General features: G+C 49.7%; 1 protein-coding gene across 6 annotated transcripts in view; it reads right to left on the bottom strand.

The window, feature by feature from the left end:
* ACBD5 (acyl-CoA binding domain containing 5) overlaps positions 1-16,757 on the bottom strand; it is a 319,177-nt gene that overhangs the window by 108,758 nt on the left and 193,662 nt on the right. For all 6 annotated transcript variants that reach the window (XM_085631746.1, XM_085631748.1, XM_085631752.1 and 3 more), the window contains one exon: positions 2,532-2,802. In XM_085631746.1, the coding sequence (XP_085487872.1) occupies positions 2,532-2,802 (271 nt within the window). The remainder of the gene's footprint in view (positions 1-2,531; positions 2,803-16,757) is intronic.

Here is a 16,757-nt window from a genome sequence, read left to right as displayed (position 1 = left end):
CTATGCTTTCAGTGATTTATGAGGATTTCTACTGTTTGCTGAGCATTAAAACAGTTTCTAAACAAATTTTGCTATTGTTTCTCCTGTTTCTAATGCATGTTTTTCATGTATGGTAGAAATTCCTTATGGCATGATTCAGCTCTGGTGTTTATTAGGCTGCAATTGCTTGTTTTTATATATATATATATATATATATATATATATATAGGTATATATATATATGGATATATATGTGGGGCACATATAATATAGTGTTTCCGGGGTCCCGCGCATGGGCGGGAATATTCTAATGCTTATGACTTTGATGAGGATCCCCTGGAAGAGAACCCTTCTTCTCAAACATGTGCCTTAGCATTCTATAGTCACCTTCTCTCCATGTACAGAAGATCTTCACCACACATTAGAGGGGGACATTTGGGTTTGTACTGCATCAGAGTAAGTGTAGTAGGGTAGAATGCAAAGCCAAATTTAGTTGCAAACATATCCCAAGATAAATCCAACACTTGAATTCAGACACTAATGGTCTTGATCACTTTTTGGGATCCACAATAAACCCACACTGCTTTCCTGTCACCACATGGAGCAAGCATAAAAAAACAATGTTTGTCAGAGCAGAGAACCATCCAATCACATGCATGGTTAGTCATCCCTAATGAAAGGAAATATGGGGTAAGGAAAAAGCAACAGTCCTTAAAAGATGTCTTCTTCCTGATGCTTTCTCTTTATGTACAATAAGCTAACAAAATATGAACAGACCTGATACAAGGCTGCCTCAACTACCCAGTAGGGGGCCGAGCCGCACTCTTTAAAATGATGTCCTTGCCACGCTTTCATTACATCCTACAAAACTCACCGTGCCCCGTACGATCAGACTATTTCAAAGCCATTGAAAGTGAGCGGAGAGAGCTCCTGTGGGAAGGAAAACCTCTCCGTATATCAACCCAAAAACTAATAAGAGAGTGGTATGACGGAGGAATTGGACTCCCCGATGTTAAAAGATACTATTGGGCGTCAAAGCTGACAGCCATAAACCAAGGCACATATAGACCCCAGGATGACCCTGGATATCAGATGTGATAGGTGGCTTCTCCCAGAAGGCAGTTTTGTCAGAGCACTCTATTCCAAGCCCAATAAACTACACTTAACGGGTCCAATGGCACACATGGTACAGATATGGCACACAGTCAACAATAGTATGGGATGGGCGGGGGAGACCCCACAAGTTACCCCACTCCGGGACGCAGACCGTTTTGGGAACCTGAGAAACTCCAAGGGATTTGATAGGAATTTTAAGGGTTGGGGACCTGTGGAAAAATGGAGACATGATTCCCTTCACGCAGCTGTAAACAGAGTTTGACCTAGCACCCACAGAGTACTTTAGATACATACAGGTAAGGGCTGCATTGCAGGCTGCCATTCCAAGGGGGGCGCCGCCTCCAGAATACTACCCACTCCAAGATAGAATCCTCGATGAATATATGTATAATAATTCTACTTCACTGACATATAAGAAGTTGGTCAACAACATGCCAGACCCCCTCCTCCAGCTCCGTGCACATTGGGAATGCGATGTGGCGGAGATGGAGGGCGAGGAATGGTTTGAGGCCCTGGCTTCCCCCAGAGACGCCGCAATCTCCTCCAGACTACGACTGGTTCAGTTAAATATATTACACAGAACATATCAATCTGGTTCAGCGCTTGCAAAAATGAGCTACAGGGCGGACGCTGATTGCAGGAGAAGTGTGGTCAAGAAGGCACATTCATCCATATCATTTGGGAGTGTGTAAGTATTAGAAGATATTGGTTAGCTTGGGCGCGGTGCATGGAGGAGGTGTTGGGCATAACAGTAGAACCCAAGATAAGACTCCGCCTCTTGAACATTTGGGGACCCACAGACCTTAACTACAAAGAAAGAACCTGGGTGACACTGGAAGCGATGGTAGCCAAGCGTAGCATTGCTAGACTATGGGGCTCACAGGAAGCACCAACACTTGTGGCATGGAAGAAGGATATGGACTGGTGCATGCTCATGGAAAAGACTGTATATGAAGTAAGGGGCTGTCCCAGAAAGTGGTCACAAATATGGGGAAAGTGAAACAAATATAGAGGAAATGTATGCAAGCCCCTGCGTGCGGAGTGGCATCTCAGGGAGTTACATGTTGACTGAGATGGGTGGGGGACTGTGTCTCTAAGCACACGAGCAAAGTAGGATTTGTTAATATATATGCATAAGACGGTTGCAGATGTACTCCGTGATGTCATTCTTTCAAAATATGTAATGTGTTACTGTTGTCATCAATAAAAAAGATTTATATAAAAAAACAACTACCCAGTAGGGACTGCAAAGAAACCTATAAATAAACTTCACTGAGGAAGAAGGTGAAAAAAGGATTCACTGATACAACCCCACCTGCAGAGTGTTTGAATGGCGCCAACCCAAGATGACTGGGGCAACAAGACTCATTAATAAACCAGGCACTATGTATTCCTTGAGAGTGTTACATGAAAAAAGTAATAATACAGATGTTTACCTCTACCTCGCCTTGGCGCATAGTTGTCCATCCTTTCACTGCCCATCTTTTCTTTGTGAGGTCCTCGGCCGCTGGATTTTCCATCCTCACCACCATCCTTTACCTCTCCCTTGCCTTCAACAGCTACCTCCATCATACTCTCCACTCCGGAATCCACCAAAGCCACAACTCGGTTTGCAGGAACAATTGCATTTTTTGTTAATTGATCGTGGTCTACGTTCAGCTTATGTGATGACTGTGCTACCTGAATTGAAAAGCTGACGTCTGAAAGCTGAAAAGAACAAAAAAAGAAATCAGTGACACAGAAGGCTGTCCTCTTTTTAATATTTAACTTTAGTAGATTTCACAAGGAAATGCCACTTTCCAAAGCAGTTTTCAACACGCATGTGACATGGGTAAGCGTGCTTGTAATTTGTTAAGTATCATGATGATCTGAAGAGGCTGCAGGAGTAGAACCTTGAGGATACTAGGTTATAAGGCAATAATCAAAACAAACCTGATGTCACTAGCACATTATCATCCTCCGGAAGCATAGAAGTATCTATAAACCACATTTCTCAATAACACTTTCGGAAGGAACACATGAACTAACATCAAGACACAGAGTCTGTTATTTTAACTTTATTTAGGGTTTCTGTAAAGCACTATTAACCACTGTCCAACCGACCGAAGCATTTTAGGTGAGGAAATATAGAAGTAGTAGTGGGGTGGCAGTCTAGTTCTTCCCATGGCCTAGTTGTAAAGTCAAGTAGTTCAAATTGTCCAACGAATGAAGGTGGGACATGCAGCAAGGTTATCTACAAAATGTGTTATATAAATTCTGTGTATTCCTTACTCCTTTCAGTATTTTAACTTACCTCAAGTTTACTCTTTGCAACCTGCAGAGGGTTGCATGCATAATGTGGAGAAAGAGAGAGAGAAAGTGTTTCTTTAAATAAATGTGCAACATGACATTTTCGAAGTATGAACTTAGTAAGTGGTAACTGGCAAAAATATATTTTTGTGGGGAGCAAAAATCATTCAAACAAACTATTTTACTAGTGAAAGGAATTGAAAATACCTGACAAACTAAACTTTCAATGTCCTTTGCTATAGCAACTTATTTTTCAGATCGGATCCATGTTTCTTGCAGTTTATCCTGAACACAGTTGATATGATCCAAAATGTACATGTGCATCAAACCAATGGCCCCTACAGAAGTACCCAAACCAAGACTTCCTTTCCCATGGCACAAAACAGAAAATAAATGTCTGAAGAATCAGGACAATATAAATATTGTGTAACTGGCTTCCCTGTGAGGAAAGTATGAGTAAAGGAATATAAATATTGTAGGACTGGCCTCCTCATGGGGAAATGTATACGTGAAAGAATCCTATCTCTTGCCATGGGGAATGATGCCACATTGCTAGATTGTGCTCATAAAAAGCAAAAGTTAACTATAGAAGAGAAATGCCCAGTCTTAATTCATATACCTATAATGTGAGGGTGAATGAACACTCAAAAAGGGATTTAGTCGATAGAAGGTATCAGTAGACTGTGATCAGCCTTTATAACTGTCCCACCAATCTGGAGGGAACTAGCTATATAATGTGCATCTATGTAGACGACAAAGTACATGCCTCTAGATATGGGACGTAAGAATTAGGGAACGTGTAGGGGACATCATCCCCATAATTTTGAGAACTGCTGTTCCCAAATTTCAAAAGCATGCCTATAGATCTGCACCTTTAGCAGCCAGGTGAGTAAATACCTCCTTTATAACAGGGTCCCACTACGTGAAGGACAATAAAACCTTGAAGGGTGGGAGGGAAAGGTGCAATGATAAAAACAGGGCACTAGATCTCTCTTGACCATAACAATTCTTACCATACTTTAAAAACCAGATGATAGCCTCAGTTTTAGGTTAGCCCAAGCAAGAGAGAAATACCTAAAATACGCATGGATGCACTAGGATGGACATAACGATGGATAAGAAACAGGCAATAATTGTGCAGAGATAGTATGGACTAAGTACCGATACATCACTGTGTGATGTTGGTAGAGAATGTGCTGTTGGCACCTAAAAATCCACAAAGAGCTTCCCTATTGATCCCCTCAAACAAACACCATCCTGCATGCATGGTACAAACACAGCGGCAGGGATCTTAGGCTCCTTGAAACACACTACAGGAAGCCACTGTATAGCCTGTAATAGCCTACGCCAAATGTTATCCACAAGCTGTTTTCTTAAGAGGAACAATAGTGGTACAGGTGAGTGATGTGCTGACGACCCTTTTCACAAGAGTTAGCCTTCCATACAAACTGTTAACAGACAGGGGTACCAGCAGTGTTTTTCTATAAATAAAACAAGTGAGATTTAAAAAAAAAAACAATTGCATAAGGCTTTATACCACCCAAAGATTGAAAGCCTCATTTTTTTTTTAAACATGTTTTTATTGCAGCATTTTAAACAAAACATCCATCAGGGCAACCGGCATCCGCGTACAATCTCAGATCCCACCCCTCGTTGTAGCAATGCACACAGCCATTTAGCCCACATCCCGGGGGCCGGGCGGCGTAGTTAGGCAGTGAATCAAATTATCACAACGATCTTCTCATAGCGATGCCCGGTCCATGTCCCATGAGAGCTTCTGCTTTCATTCCTATCAGATTCTCTCCCCAAATCCAACTCGTCATAACACTACAACCCTACCCTATTAACTCCCCCCCCGCCCTCCCCACCCCCCAACTGCTGCTGATGTGGGCCCTACCAGTGGTTCCTAACACTAATGCGCGCCAATCATCGGGGTTTGCATCTAATCTCCCCAGCCTCAGGGAACTCCGCTCTCCTAACGCTCGCGCTCCGCACGCTCCAGCCGAAGATCCTGCAGAGCCTGTACGATCATCTCCCAAGCCCTCACCCACTCCAACCCCTTCTCGTTATCCGCCTTAGTTGCCTGCCGCCTTCTAATCTCACTCTCGCATCTAGACCATTTCAACAACTCGGATATCCATCGCCCGACTGACGGGCCCTCCCGGGATTTCCAGTGCCATGTAATTTCCCTCTGGGCCAACATGAGCCCTAAGTCAATGAATTTGCTCGTCACCTTCGTCTTTGCCGTGTGAGGGAACCAAAGCAGTAAACACGACGCCATGTCAAACTCCACCTCCCGGTCAGTTATTGCATTCAAGATCTCCCCCACCTCAGCCCAGTACGTCCCAAGCTTCGGGCACCCCCACAGCATGTGGTCGAGTTCGGCTCCCAGTGCTAAGCATCTCGGGCAAGCGGCATCCCGCACCTTAAAGTATCGACTAATCTTTCCAGGGGTCAAATATGCCCTATGGAGGATGAAGAAATGCACCTGCTGAAAGCGGGCATTCCCACTACCCTTCCAGGTCCTCCGCTGGATGTGGCTCCAGATCGTTTCCGGGATGGGTTTGCCTATGCTTTCCTCCCACCGCTCCTTCAATGCCGCGAGCGGCTCCAGCCCCTCCTGCAGCAGTCTAGCCTGGAGGCAGGTCACCGCCTTAATCGTTCCCGCCGCCATCACCACATATTGGCAGGTCAGGGTTGCGGTGGGTTCCGCCAACCCTTCCCTCCAATGTTTTTGTAGCACCGCACTCACCGCCGCATGCAGGAGATAACTCCCATCCGGGAGGCCAAACTGCTCCTGCAAAACCCCGAAGGGGGCCAGCGCCCCGTCTACGTAGAGGTCCCCCACCATCTGCAACCCCAGCTCTTCCCACTCCGCCAACGGGGACCAGTCGCCTCCATGCGGCAACGCAGTCAGCATCCCCAACGGGATCTCCGGTGCATAAGGTCGCGCCGCTTTCGCTCTCTTCATGCTCCTTTGCCAGCATAACCGAAGAGTTCTCTCTTCAATGGATAAGTCTCTCGGGTCTAGTTTCAGTTGCATGACTATGTAGGAGAGAACGTGCCTCTGGATGCCAGTCCCCCGTCCCTGTTCCGGGCCTCTGAACACTTTAGCAACGTTCTGTGTCAGCACTTGTAGCTGTGCCGCCAGGTAGTATAATTCAAACTCGGGGTCCGCCAGTCCCCCCTCGAATTTAGGCCGCATCAGAGCAGTCGGGGCCACCCTCCGCCGTCCGGTCCCCCACAGGAAGCCAGTAACCTGTGTCTTCAATTCTTTGAAAGTCCTCTGCGGGATCCATATTGGCAGGGTGCGGAAATAATAGAGCAGTCGGGGCAGAGCCACCATCTTTAGCAACGCAACCCGGCCCAGCACCGAGAGCGGGAGGGCTGCCCAGAAGGCCATGCACCCCTTCAGGGCCCTTATACAACGCCCTATATTACCGTCCAACAGGTTCACGATGTCGTGGTATATCCGGACCCCCAGGTAAGTGAAGCACGTAGCCTCCCATACCACATCCAGAGTGGGAGGGGAATATGGCACATCCGCCCGCAGCGGGAAAACACAGGTTTTGGTCCAATTGACCTTGAGGCCCGAGAGCCTGCCGAAGCGCGACAGCATCCCCATAGCCCCGTCCAGAGCGTCACCGGCGTCCTCCAGATACAGCAGGAGGTCATCAGCGTACAGCGAAATATGGTGCGTCTCCTCCCCACAGCTAACCCCGCCGTACACCGCCCCTGTCCGTGCTTGTGCCGCCAAAGGTTCCATCGCGAAGGCGAACAACAGGGGAGACAGCGAGCAACCTTGTCTTGTCCCCCTGCGCACGGGATAAGCTGAGGATATGACTGCTCCCAGCCGTACCCTGGCCGTAGCAGAGGAGTAAAGGACCCTCGTCCAACGTCCAAACCCCTCCCCCAGGCCGGACTTCTCGAGCACCGCATCGAGGTACCCCCATTCGAGGCTATGGAAAGCCTTCTCGATATCCACGGAGAGCACTGCTGGCCTCTGCTCAGGGCCCCAAACGCTGTCTATCACGCGGACCAGGCGACGAATGTTTAAGGCCGTGCTCCTGGTGGGGATAAAACCGGCTTGATCCTCATGAACCAACTTGGTCATATTTGGCAATAGTCTAGTGGCCAATATGCGACTCAGTATTTTATAATCGACCGTCAGCATAGACAAAGGTCTATACGACGTCACATCAGAGGCGTCCCTGCCGGGCTTCAACAGCGGCACCACCAATGCCTCTCTCATCGACTGGGGAAGACGCCCCAGCTCCATGGCCTCAGCGTAGACCAGCAAGAGCCTGGGCGCCAAGGCATCCACAAACTGCGCATAGAATTCGATCGGCAGGCCATCCACCCCCGGCGTTTTATTTCTGGCCATCTGCTTAATGGCCACCCGGATCTCCTGCAGCGTGACGGGCCCGCCCAGTTCCGTCGCAGTCTCGGCATCCACCCGCGGGAGACAAACAGTCGCCAGATAGTCAGCTATTGCGGAGTCCTCCACCCCCAGCTGGGTCTCATAGAGGTCCGTGTAGTATGACCTAAACCGCTGCAGCACTGCCTCTTGCGAATAAACCACCTCCCCCGTCTCCGTTCGAATGCTCATGACCGGGCAACTTCGGGGTTCTGGGTTAGCTAGTCTAGCTAGTAGCGTTCCTACCTTGTCCCTTTCCGCATGCACTCTGACTAGATACCGCTTGTAATCAAAACACCGCAGCCGCTCTGTTTTAGTCGCTACCACCTCCTTCGCCTCAAGCAGCCTGTCCTGTAAATCCGGTCGCTCGGGCCTACGCTGCTCCACATCCCGCAACACCCCCTCCGCCTTCCCCAGAGCCGTCAGCACTGTAGACCGTACATTCGCAAATTTGCCTATACAAATGCCTCTGGTCACCACCTTCATTGCATCCCATTCCATCGCCCTCGTGGCAGTGGAGCCCTCATTCTCCCTGAAGTAGTGCTCCACGCCCTGCTGGACCGCATCACTAAACACCAGATCTTCCAATGTATCCGGTCGCAGCCGCCATGTTGGGACCGCTGACATCGGCCGCTGCCACCGCACCGTCAACAGCAACGGGTTATGGTCCGAGATAGTTCTAGTGAGATACTCCGTGTGGGCCATCACGGGAGCCAGGGCCCCGCTGCACAATATGGCATCTATCCTGACATGCAGTGCGTGCAGCGCAGAGAAAAAGGAATAGTCCCGGTCTCCCGGATGTTGCTCCCTCCACACATCTATCGGTCCCCACCTCTCCTGCCAATGCGCCCTGTGCGCCGCTAACCGGCGCACCGGCGAGTCGGCCAATGGCGGATGCGACCGGTCCAGTGCCACATTAGTGATCGAGTTGAAGTCCCCTCCTATCAATATGGGGCCCGCTAAGAAGTGCGCCAATGAGCCCGTCAGGCTAGCAAAAAAGCGGGCCTGGTCCGTATTGGGAACATATATACTGCATAAGGCTACGTCCTGACCATAAAGCCTCCCCTCCACCGCCACAAATCTACCCTCCGGGTCCACCAGCTGATTCGTGGCCTGGAATGGGACTCCTGCCCTCACCCATACCAGCACCCCCCTGGCAAACGCTGAACACGTAGTTCCAAACACCTGGCCACGCCATCTCCTCTGCAGCGCAGTGAGTTCCTGTTTAGTTAAGTGAGTTTCTTGCAGGAATGCAATTTGTATGCCGCGCCTCACCAGGTGGGCGTGTACCTTGTATCGTCTAGACATAGTGCGGAGACCGCGAACATTCCACGTGAGGCATTTCAAATTAGGTAACGTCCCCATTGCAGCCAGTACCCCACCAGCACACCAGTGTCCCAGGCCCACCTACAGCAGCGCAGCAAAACACCTCAACCAAAACATCCCCACAAACTCCCCCCCTCCCACTCCCCAGAACAGGACCCAATAATGCACTATCAGCCCCCATCCAAACCTGTAACCCTCCAAACCTTCCCTACTCTGTGGTCGTCTCCACAGAAAGCCTTAAGGGCAGCTCGAGGGTGATTCAGAGCCGACCCAGGGCAGGCCAAGCCCCCGCCCCGAGCCCACAACCCCCGGAGTGTCTCAGCACCATACCTGCGAGTCCGCTGAGCACCGGGACCCCCAGCTAGACCAGGAGTCGTGAATGTGGCCTCACTCCCAGTGTCACCCGTTAAATAATCCATCAGCCGTCTGTGGGGTGACCGCCGGCCCCCCAGAACTGTCAGCCTCCGATACCTCTCCGCCGGACTGCCTGGCCTCCTCACCAGAGTCCGAGCCCACTGCTGTCTGCTCCCGTTGTGAGCCCGTAATGATCGCCGTCGCAGCCAGCGCTCCCCGTCTGTCGTCCGCCATCTGTCCGTCCCGCTCCGCTCTCTGGAGTTTGTTGCGTTTGCGGATGCGTTGGGATTTCCGCACTTGGACGGGTTTCTGTCGCTCCCTTTCCTCCTTCCCTCCCCGGGCCGTGCCAGCGCGATACGACTCCAACCACGTCCACACCTCGGCAGGGGCCTGAAAGAAGTGAGTCGTTCCGCCCACGATAACTCTCAGCTTCGCTGGAAACAGCAAGGAATATTGCAGGCCCTCATTCCGCAGTTCTTTTTTCACTGCCAAAAAGGAAGCCCTGTTCTTCTGGACCTCCTGCGTGTAGTCCGGGAACACCTGACTGAGCTATTGGCCACCTGAAAGGGGCCTTCCGAGCGCGCCCTCTGTATCAGTAGGTCTCTGTCCCTGTAATGCAAGAGTCTGACCACCATTGGTCTGGGAGGCGGGTGAGCCGGGACCCTGTGCGCCCGCTCCAGGGAAAAGAAGGGGGAGAGGCCCTCCGGGGCCACAGTCGTTTTAAACCAGTTCTCCATGTAGGCCACAGCGTCATCCCCTTCAACTTTTTCCGGCAGGCCCACTACCCTCACGTTGTTCCTCCGATTGCGACCTTCAGCGTCCTCCGCCCGTTTCTCCAGCGTCGCCAGGATATCAGCAAGTTCCACTTTTAACAACAAGATCAGACAGATCGTTAACTCTGAGTGGCATCTCCTGAACCTGGGCGAACAACCAGCAGCCATGCCCAAACCGGTTTTTGCTTTCCGCAGGAACAAGAACCTTAGGAACCATCTGATTAGAGCTAAGATCCCTAGTCAGGGAACATGGCTACAATGGTCGATCGAGGGAACCACCCCTGTAAGAGGAAACCACAAGTGTGGCACTTGCCATGCTTGTGCTAATGCCATTGTTGACACCTCTTTTTGTGCAAATGGTTTCACTGCTGTCCTTAAAGAAATCACCAACTGCAGAACATCGAACTGTGTCTATGCGATCAAGTGTCCCTGCTCATTGACTTATGTCGGCGAAACCTCGAGAGAGGTTAGAGTACGCATTGGTGAGCATAAGTCTAACATCAGACGTCTCAAGCATGCTGCTCCTTTAGTGGGACATTGGGCGGAGAAGAATCACTTTGAGGAAGACCTACGGTGGACAATACTGGAGAAAGTACAAGCCCAAAAGGGCACGAATCCAGACAACCTGCGTAAAAAACGCGAAGTTTTTTGGATTTTTGTTCTTGATACTAAGAACAGAGGGCTTAATGAATCCCTTCCATGGGAAAATGCCATCATATAAGAGCTTTTGTGTCTATTTGGCCTGCCTGTATCTTTGAACCTTACAGCTAATCTTTTTGATGCGCTTATCTCTCACCATCTATCTTTATCTTATTCACATTCTGTTTTATGTTATTTTTTTCTCCTTTGAAATATTTTTTCAGTGTTTCTTTTCGTCTTTTCATTTATTCATATTATGTTCCCTGGTTCACTCCCGTTGATTTCTTTCTTGGCCTACCTTGTCGGTATCTGGCATTTGTGCGTGGCCTTTTGGATTCCTTTATATTTTCTTTTCATTTCTATCTCTGTTCGGCATTTATACGCCCTTCAGGACAACCTTTTTCGGGCCCTTTGTCTATTGGATCCAAGCGTTTTACACTTCAGTTTTTATTTTTATAAAAGAACATTGTTTCTTGGGTGGCGCTTCGGTTGTATGCTGTTCCTTCTTTGTTTCTTTTTTTCGTTTATCTGTTTACCAATAAATGCCCCCCCCATTCCGTCTTGGTCCGCTTACAGCCTCTCCGATTGGTTTATTTATTCCGGCGCATTCGGTTGGTCGAAATTTGTTTTGCCTCGCAAATCGATTGGCAGATCAGCAGGGAGCATTTTACTTGGAGGACTTAAATATCTGCCCTCCAATAGGATCTTTTCTTGTGCGATCATCCCCGCGACATTTTTCCACTTTGACCGTGTTCATTCAGAACGCTGACATCGGACCTACCATTTAGGTAAACCTTGAGAGATCGCTTGTGCAACGTTTTTATATATACTTTACTTTCGATATCTCTGTGGCTGTGTGCACCGTGCTGTCGTTCTGGGCGATATTCTATTATCTTTCCATTTTCTTATTTTATTCCTTTTTCTCTTTACTTTTCTGCTGTTTAGCGTTCCGAGCATCTTGGCATTCTATATTGAAAATATCTCAGTTAATCCGATTCCGTTTGGCCGCTGCAGTGTGCTCTACGAAAGGTCCTTTGGACCCAGGTGAGCTGATCTTTCTTCATTAGGTGTTACCCTGTTTGATAGCGGCTTCGAATTGCAATTCTTGCAGTTTTTTATTGCTCAGTCTGTTGATTTAATACTCTGCTATGTCTCTTAGTCCTACATTGGTATTACATCTCATAAAGGTGCGCGTAGTCTTAACGCCTTTTTTCTTGTAGGTCTCTGATTTCTTAGGCTCCATGAGAACCGCCTTTGGAGTCTTTTCAGTTAAAGTGTACCTGAAACAAAAACGGGAGGAATATGGCCGGATCTGTTTCTATCTAACGGGTGCATGTTTTTGCCGCTGTACAGTCGACTGCCTTGGAATTTAGGTAAATTCCTTTGATAGATTTTTTACCTACCTTCTCTTCTCCTAGCAGGCCTGTGAGATCATTTTGAGCCGTTAACTCTTGAACAGCAATTTAGAATTGACGTTTATTGATTTTGAACAGATGTTCCTCGTTATTTTTATTTTTTGCTTTTATTCTTTTCTTATTCTTTACACTCGATTATAGACTCCCCATTTGTTTATTTTTTCCTTTATTCAGATTTGGAGAGACCTGCCTAAGAGCTTTATCGCTAGGAAACCCCTGGCTTTTTTCCTTTTTTCGTTTACGCAGGTAAGCGCGTGCATTTTCCTGTGTATTTTTGTGGCCTTGAGTCTGTTTCTCTTTGCCCTGTTGTGTCTTTATGTTCAGACCTGAATCTCTTGTAGAAGAGTTACTAATGAGCCTTTTCGGTTTACTGGCGCGTTTGGTGTATCTTTATATCTTTTTCCCTTAGTTTTTTTTGAAACCGTTTATTGCAATCTCAAATATATACAGGTATGGGCCTACAACCTTCCGGCCGGCCGCTAAAGTGACGATAACAAATGACATACATACAATGAGGCACTTAGCTTTACATAGACACTAAGGCAGGAGGTATCCACAACGCGGGCCTTATGGCTCTGAGCCCACAATACGGTTTCATTTTATACAACACAACAACATAAATAAACACACACCCGCAAGGCAACCCACGATCGAAAGTGGCAGCACGTGCTCCTCAAATGGGGGACCCCAAACCATCCACTGAAAACCCCTGAGAGGGGAAGGGAAACAGGTCCGGGACTGGGAGAATACTGTGCTCGGAACTGAGGGAGGGAGTAAACTAGGGGGATGGAGCTGGTGAAGCGGGAGGCAACAACGGCGGCTCGCAGATATCCCCGCGGTAGGCGTTCCAGGGGCCCCATATCTTCACCCATGCCCCAGGCTTACCCCGCGCCACATACACCACCTTTTCTCGGAACATGCACCAATCCATGGGTTCTTTCCAGGCCGACACCGCCGGGGACCTCTGGGATCCCCACAGCTGTGCAACGTCCCGTTTAGCCACCATATAGCCCAGAGTCACCCATCGCGTCTGCGGAACCGAGTAATCGGTCGGTTCCCACACATTCAGCAAACATCTCCTCGCTTCAGGCAACAGCGCGACATGCGTAACCGCTCGCAGGACCTCATGCACACCACGCCAGAATCGCTCCACCCTCGGGCATTCCCACAAAATGTGCAAAAAGGTCGCTGAAGCACCACACCCACGCTTACACAATCCGTCCTCGGCATAGCCCATACGCAGAAGCCTTGGCCCCGTCATGTACACCCGGTGGAGTATCTTAAGCTGGACGAAACGAAGGCGAGCCGGGATGGCCACCTCCTTCGGAGAGGCCACCGCGGAAATCCAGTCCTCGTCGTCCAACTCCAGCCCATCGGCAACCCAGGTCTCGCGGAGGCCAGTCAGTAAGCCCGAGCGATCATTTATCAATTTCTTGTAAATGAGGGAGATCGTGCTGTCCGGAACATGGCCATCTAGCACTCGATCCTCCAGGGGGGAGGACTCCGGGATGGAGGCCACGTCTGGGAAGACGGAGCCCAGCGCGTGACGGACCTGCAGGTACCGAAAGTATTCACTGCCCCGCAGCTGAAACTCCGCCTGCAACGTCTCGAATGTTTTAAATCCTCCCCTCGTCCAGAGATCCCCCACTGTACTGATGCCTATAGTGTCCCACTGCTCAAAGCCCTTCGAGGTCCACAGAGAGCCCAACCTCTCAGACGCATACAGCGGTGACGCCCGGGTCAAACGGTCCTTCCAGCCCATAGCTGCATTAGCCGCGTGCCATACTCGCACCATGACACGCGTGGGTCCCGTCAAGCGGGAATCGGGCACACTAGCGTAGAGCGCTCGATTGTAGTCGCCACCGGGCAGGAGCATCTTGTCCATTTCAAATGCCGGGTTTAGGGCGGGCCCATAGAGGCCCTGATTAATTGCAGCTAACTGGGAGGCCCAGTAATACCGTTTAATATCCGGGAGGGCAATCCCTCCGTCGTACCACGGGAGCGTCAACTTTGCCAAGGCTATACGCGGCCTCCCATCCCAGAACAGGCGGCGCTGTAAACCTTCCACTTCACAGAAGTAGCGCGCTGGGACCGAGTCCATAGTGTTCTGGAGAGCGTATAGGAAGCGCGGCAGTGACATCATCTTGAACAACGCCGCCCGGCCGAGCGGCGAAAGTGCCAAGCGCCTCCAGCGCGCGACATCCTCCTTCAAGCGCTGGAGGGGGGGAAGCAAATTTCGCTCGTAGCGGGCCACCGGGTCCAGCGTAATGTAGACACCCAAGTATCGAAATCCCTCCGAGGCAATCTGGATCGGACAGCCCCGCGGGAGGACAGGAGCCTCCCCGGAAAGCACATAGACACAGGATTTGGCCCAGTTGATGACAAGGCCTGAATTGCGGCCAAAAGAGTGCAGAACATCGACCAGGACAATCAGTGATTTGCGCGGGGAGGCTAAGTACAAAAGGATGTTGTCTGCATAGAGAGACACGCGGTCCTCATACTCAGGGGTCCAACGGAGACCTCGGATAGAAGGGTGCCACCGCAGCCACTCTGCCAGGGGTTCCAAGGCCAGTGCGAACAGGAGCGGCGACAGGGGGCAACCCTGTCGCGTGCCCCGTCCCAGCACGAATGGGGCCGAGACTCGACCATTCACCACCACCTGCGCAAGTGGGTCCGAGTACAACAATTTGACCCAGCTGATGAAACCCGGCCCAAAGCCAAACTTCGCCAGCATCGCCCAGATGTACGGCCACTCGAGTGTGTCGAACGCCATAGTGGCGTCCAAAGACGCCAAGATGGCCGGCTCCCTCACGAACGGAACACGCGCTAGCACGCCGTGCAGGCGTCGCAGATTAAGAGCCGTATTGCGATGGGGGATAAAGCCGGACTGGTCTTGGTGGACCAGGTCGCCCACCACGCCGACCAGCCGGTCGGCGAGCACCTTGGCGAGGATTTTAGGTTCCGCATTCAAGAGCGAGATAGGCCGATAGGATGTGACCCGATCTCGAGGTCTCCCCTCCTTGTGGATGACCACGATGGTAGCCAGACGCTGGTCCGGCGGGAGGGAGCCCCGCGAGTGGGCCGCAAGGAACATTGCGCGGAGGTGGGGTGCCAGTACATCCGGTCGCAGCTTGTATAACTCGATAGGAATGCCGTTCGGGCCCATGGCCTTGCCAGAAGCGACTGAGCGGATGGCGAGGGCGATTTCGTCCGAGGTGGGGGCGGCATCCAGCAACTCCCTGTCCTCCACAGAAAGGGAGGGGAGCGCGATGTCTTTTTCCCTTTGTTAACGTCTCCTTCTTTTGTCTTTCTAGGTGTCCATATTTATGTATGCTTATATTTTTGCATATGTGTCATTTTGAATATAACAGTTTTTATAAAAAAAGAAAAATTTACACTAAAGAATTCATAGTTTTCCTTTCCAAGGTTTTGGCACTCAGTTTGTGAGCTTATCTGTTTGTTTGGTCAATGTATTTTTTTGCCTTTATTCTTTATTATTATTATTTATTTTTTTCTTACCTTTATAGGTCCCAGCCTGTGGGGGTCTGTCTGTCACGCCCTGAGGAAGGTGGTGCTCCTGGTTAGGAGTGGTTTCACCGAAACGCGCGTCGGCGTTGTTTGTTGGGCCTGCCATTCCCGCCTTTGAAACTCTCTATATACCTTGATAAATAGCTCTCTCTGACCATCTTGACTAATTATCAGAGTCCCCTGTGATCACCTCCTTGGGAATGGGTCCTCGAAAGTTTGTTTGGTTTTTGCTGAATGAATTTTGTGATGCTGTATGAATGCGAGCTGTTTGAATTTGAATGCATGTTTGTCTGATTAGAAATTGTCCCCCTATTCCTTACCTTCTTTCCCCCCCCCGTTTTGGGAACCTGTAATTTGTCCATACTTGTATTGTATTCCTGTTTTGTACTGATTTCTAGTATGTTTTGCTTTTTATTGATGTATTGCAAAACAACATAAACAAATGAATTAAATTCCCTTATTTATTTCCAAATAAAAGGAAACTATATTCTTTCTATTGTGATCGTCTTGTGTTTTGCTGCACTTGCATTCGTCTCTATGGTCACTTTATGTATCTTAATGTTACACTGTTCTTTTCCTATCTGAGTGCCATACTGTTGGAGTCAAATATATGATACTTTGTACATTCTTTAAAACATAGGGGTAGAGTCTTTTGTGTTTTTTTGCTTGCTCCCGTTGTGAGCCCGTAATGATCGCCGTCGCAGCCAGCGCTCCCCGTCTGTCGTCCGCCATCTGTCCGTCCCGCTCCGCTCTCTGGAGTTTGTTGCGTTTGCGGATGCGTTGGGATTTCCGCACTTGGACCGGTTTCTGTCGCTCCCTTTCCTCCTTCCCTCCCCGGGCCGTGCCAGCGCGATACGACTCCAACCACGTCCACACCTCGGCAGGGGCCTGAAAGAAGTGAGTCGTTCCGCCCACGATAAC

The sequence above is a fragment of the Triturus cristatus genome, chromosome 10 (genome assembly GCF_964204655.1).
Source record: "Triturus cristatus chromosome 10, aTriCri1.1, whole genome shotgun sequence".
NCBI lineage: Eukaryota > Metazoa > Chordata > Amphibia > Caudata > Salamandridae > Triturus > Triturus cristatus.
This window is presented reverse-complemented; position numbering and strand designations above follow the sequence as displayed.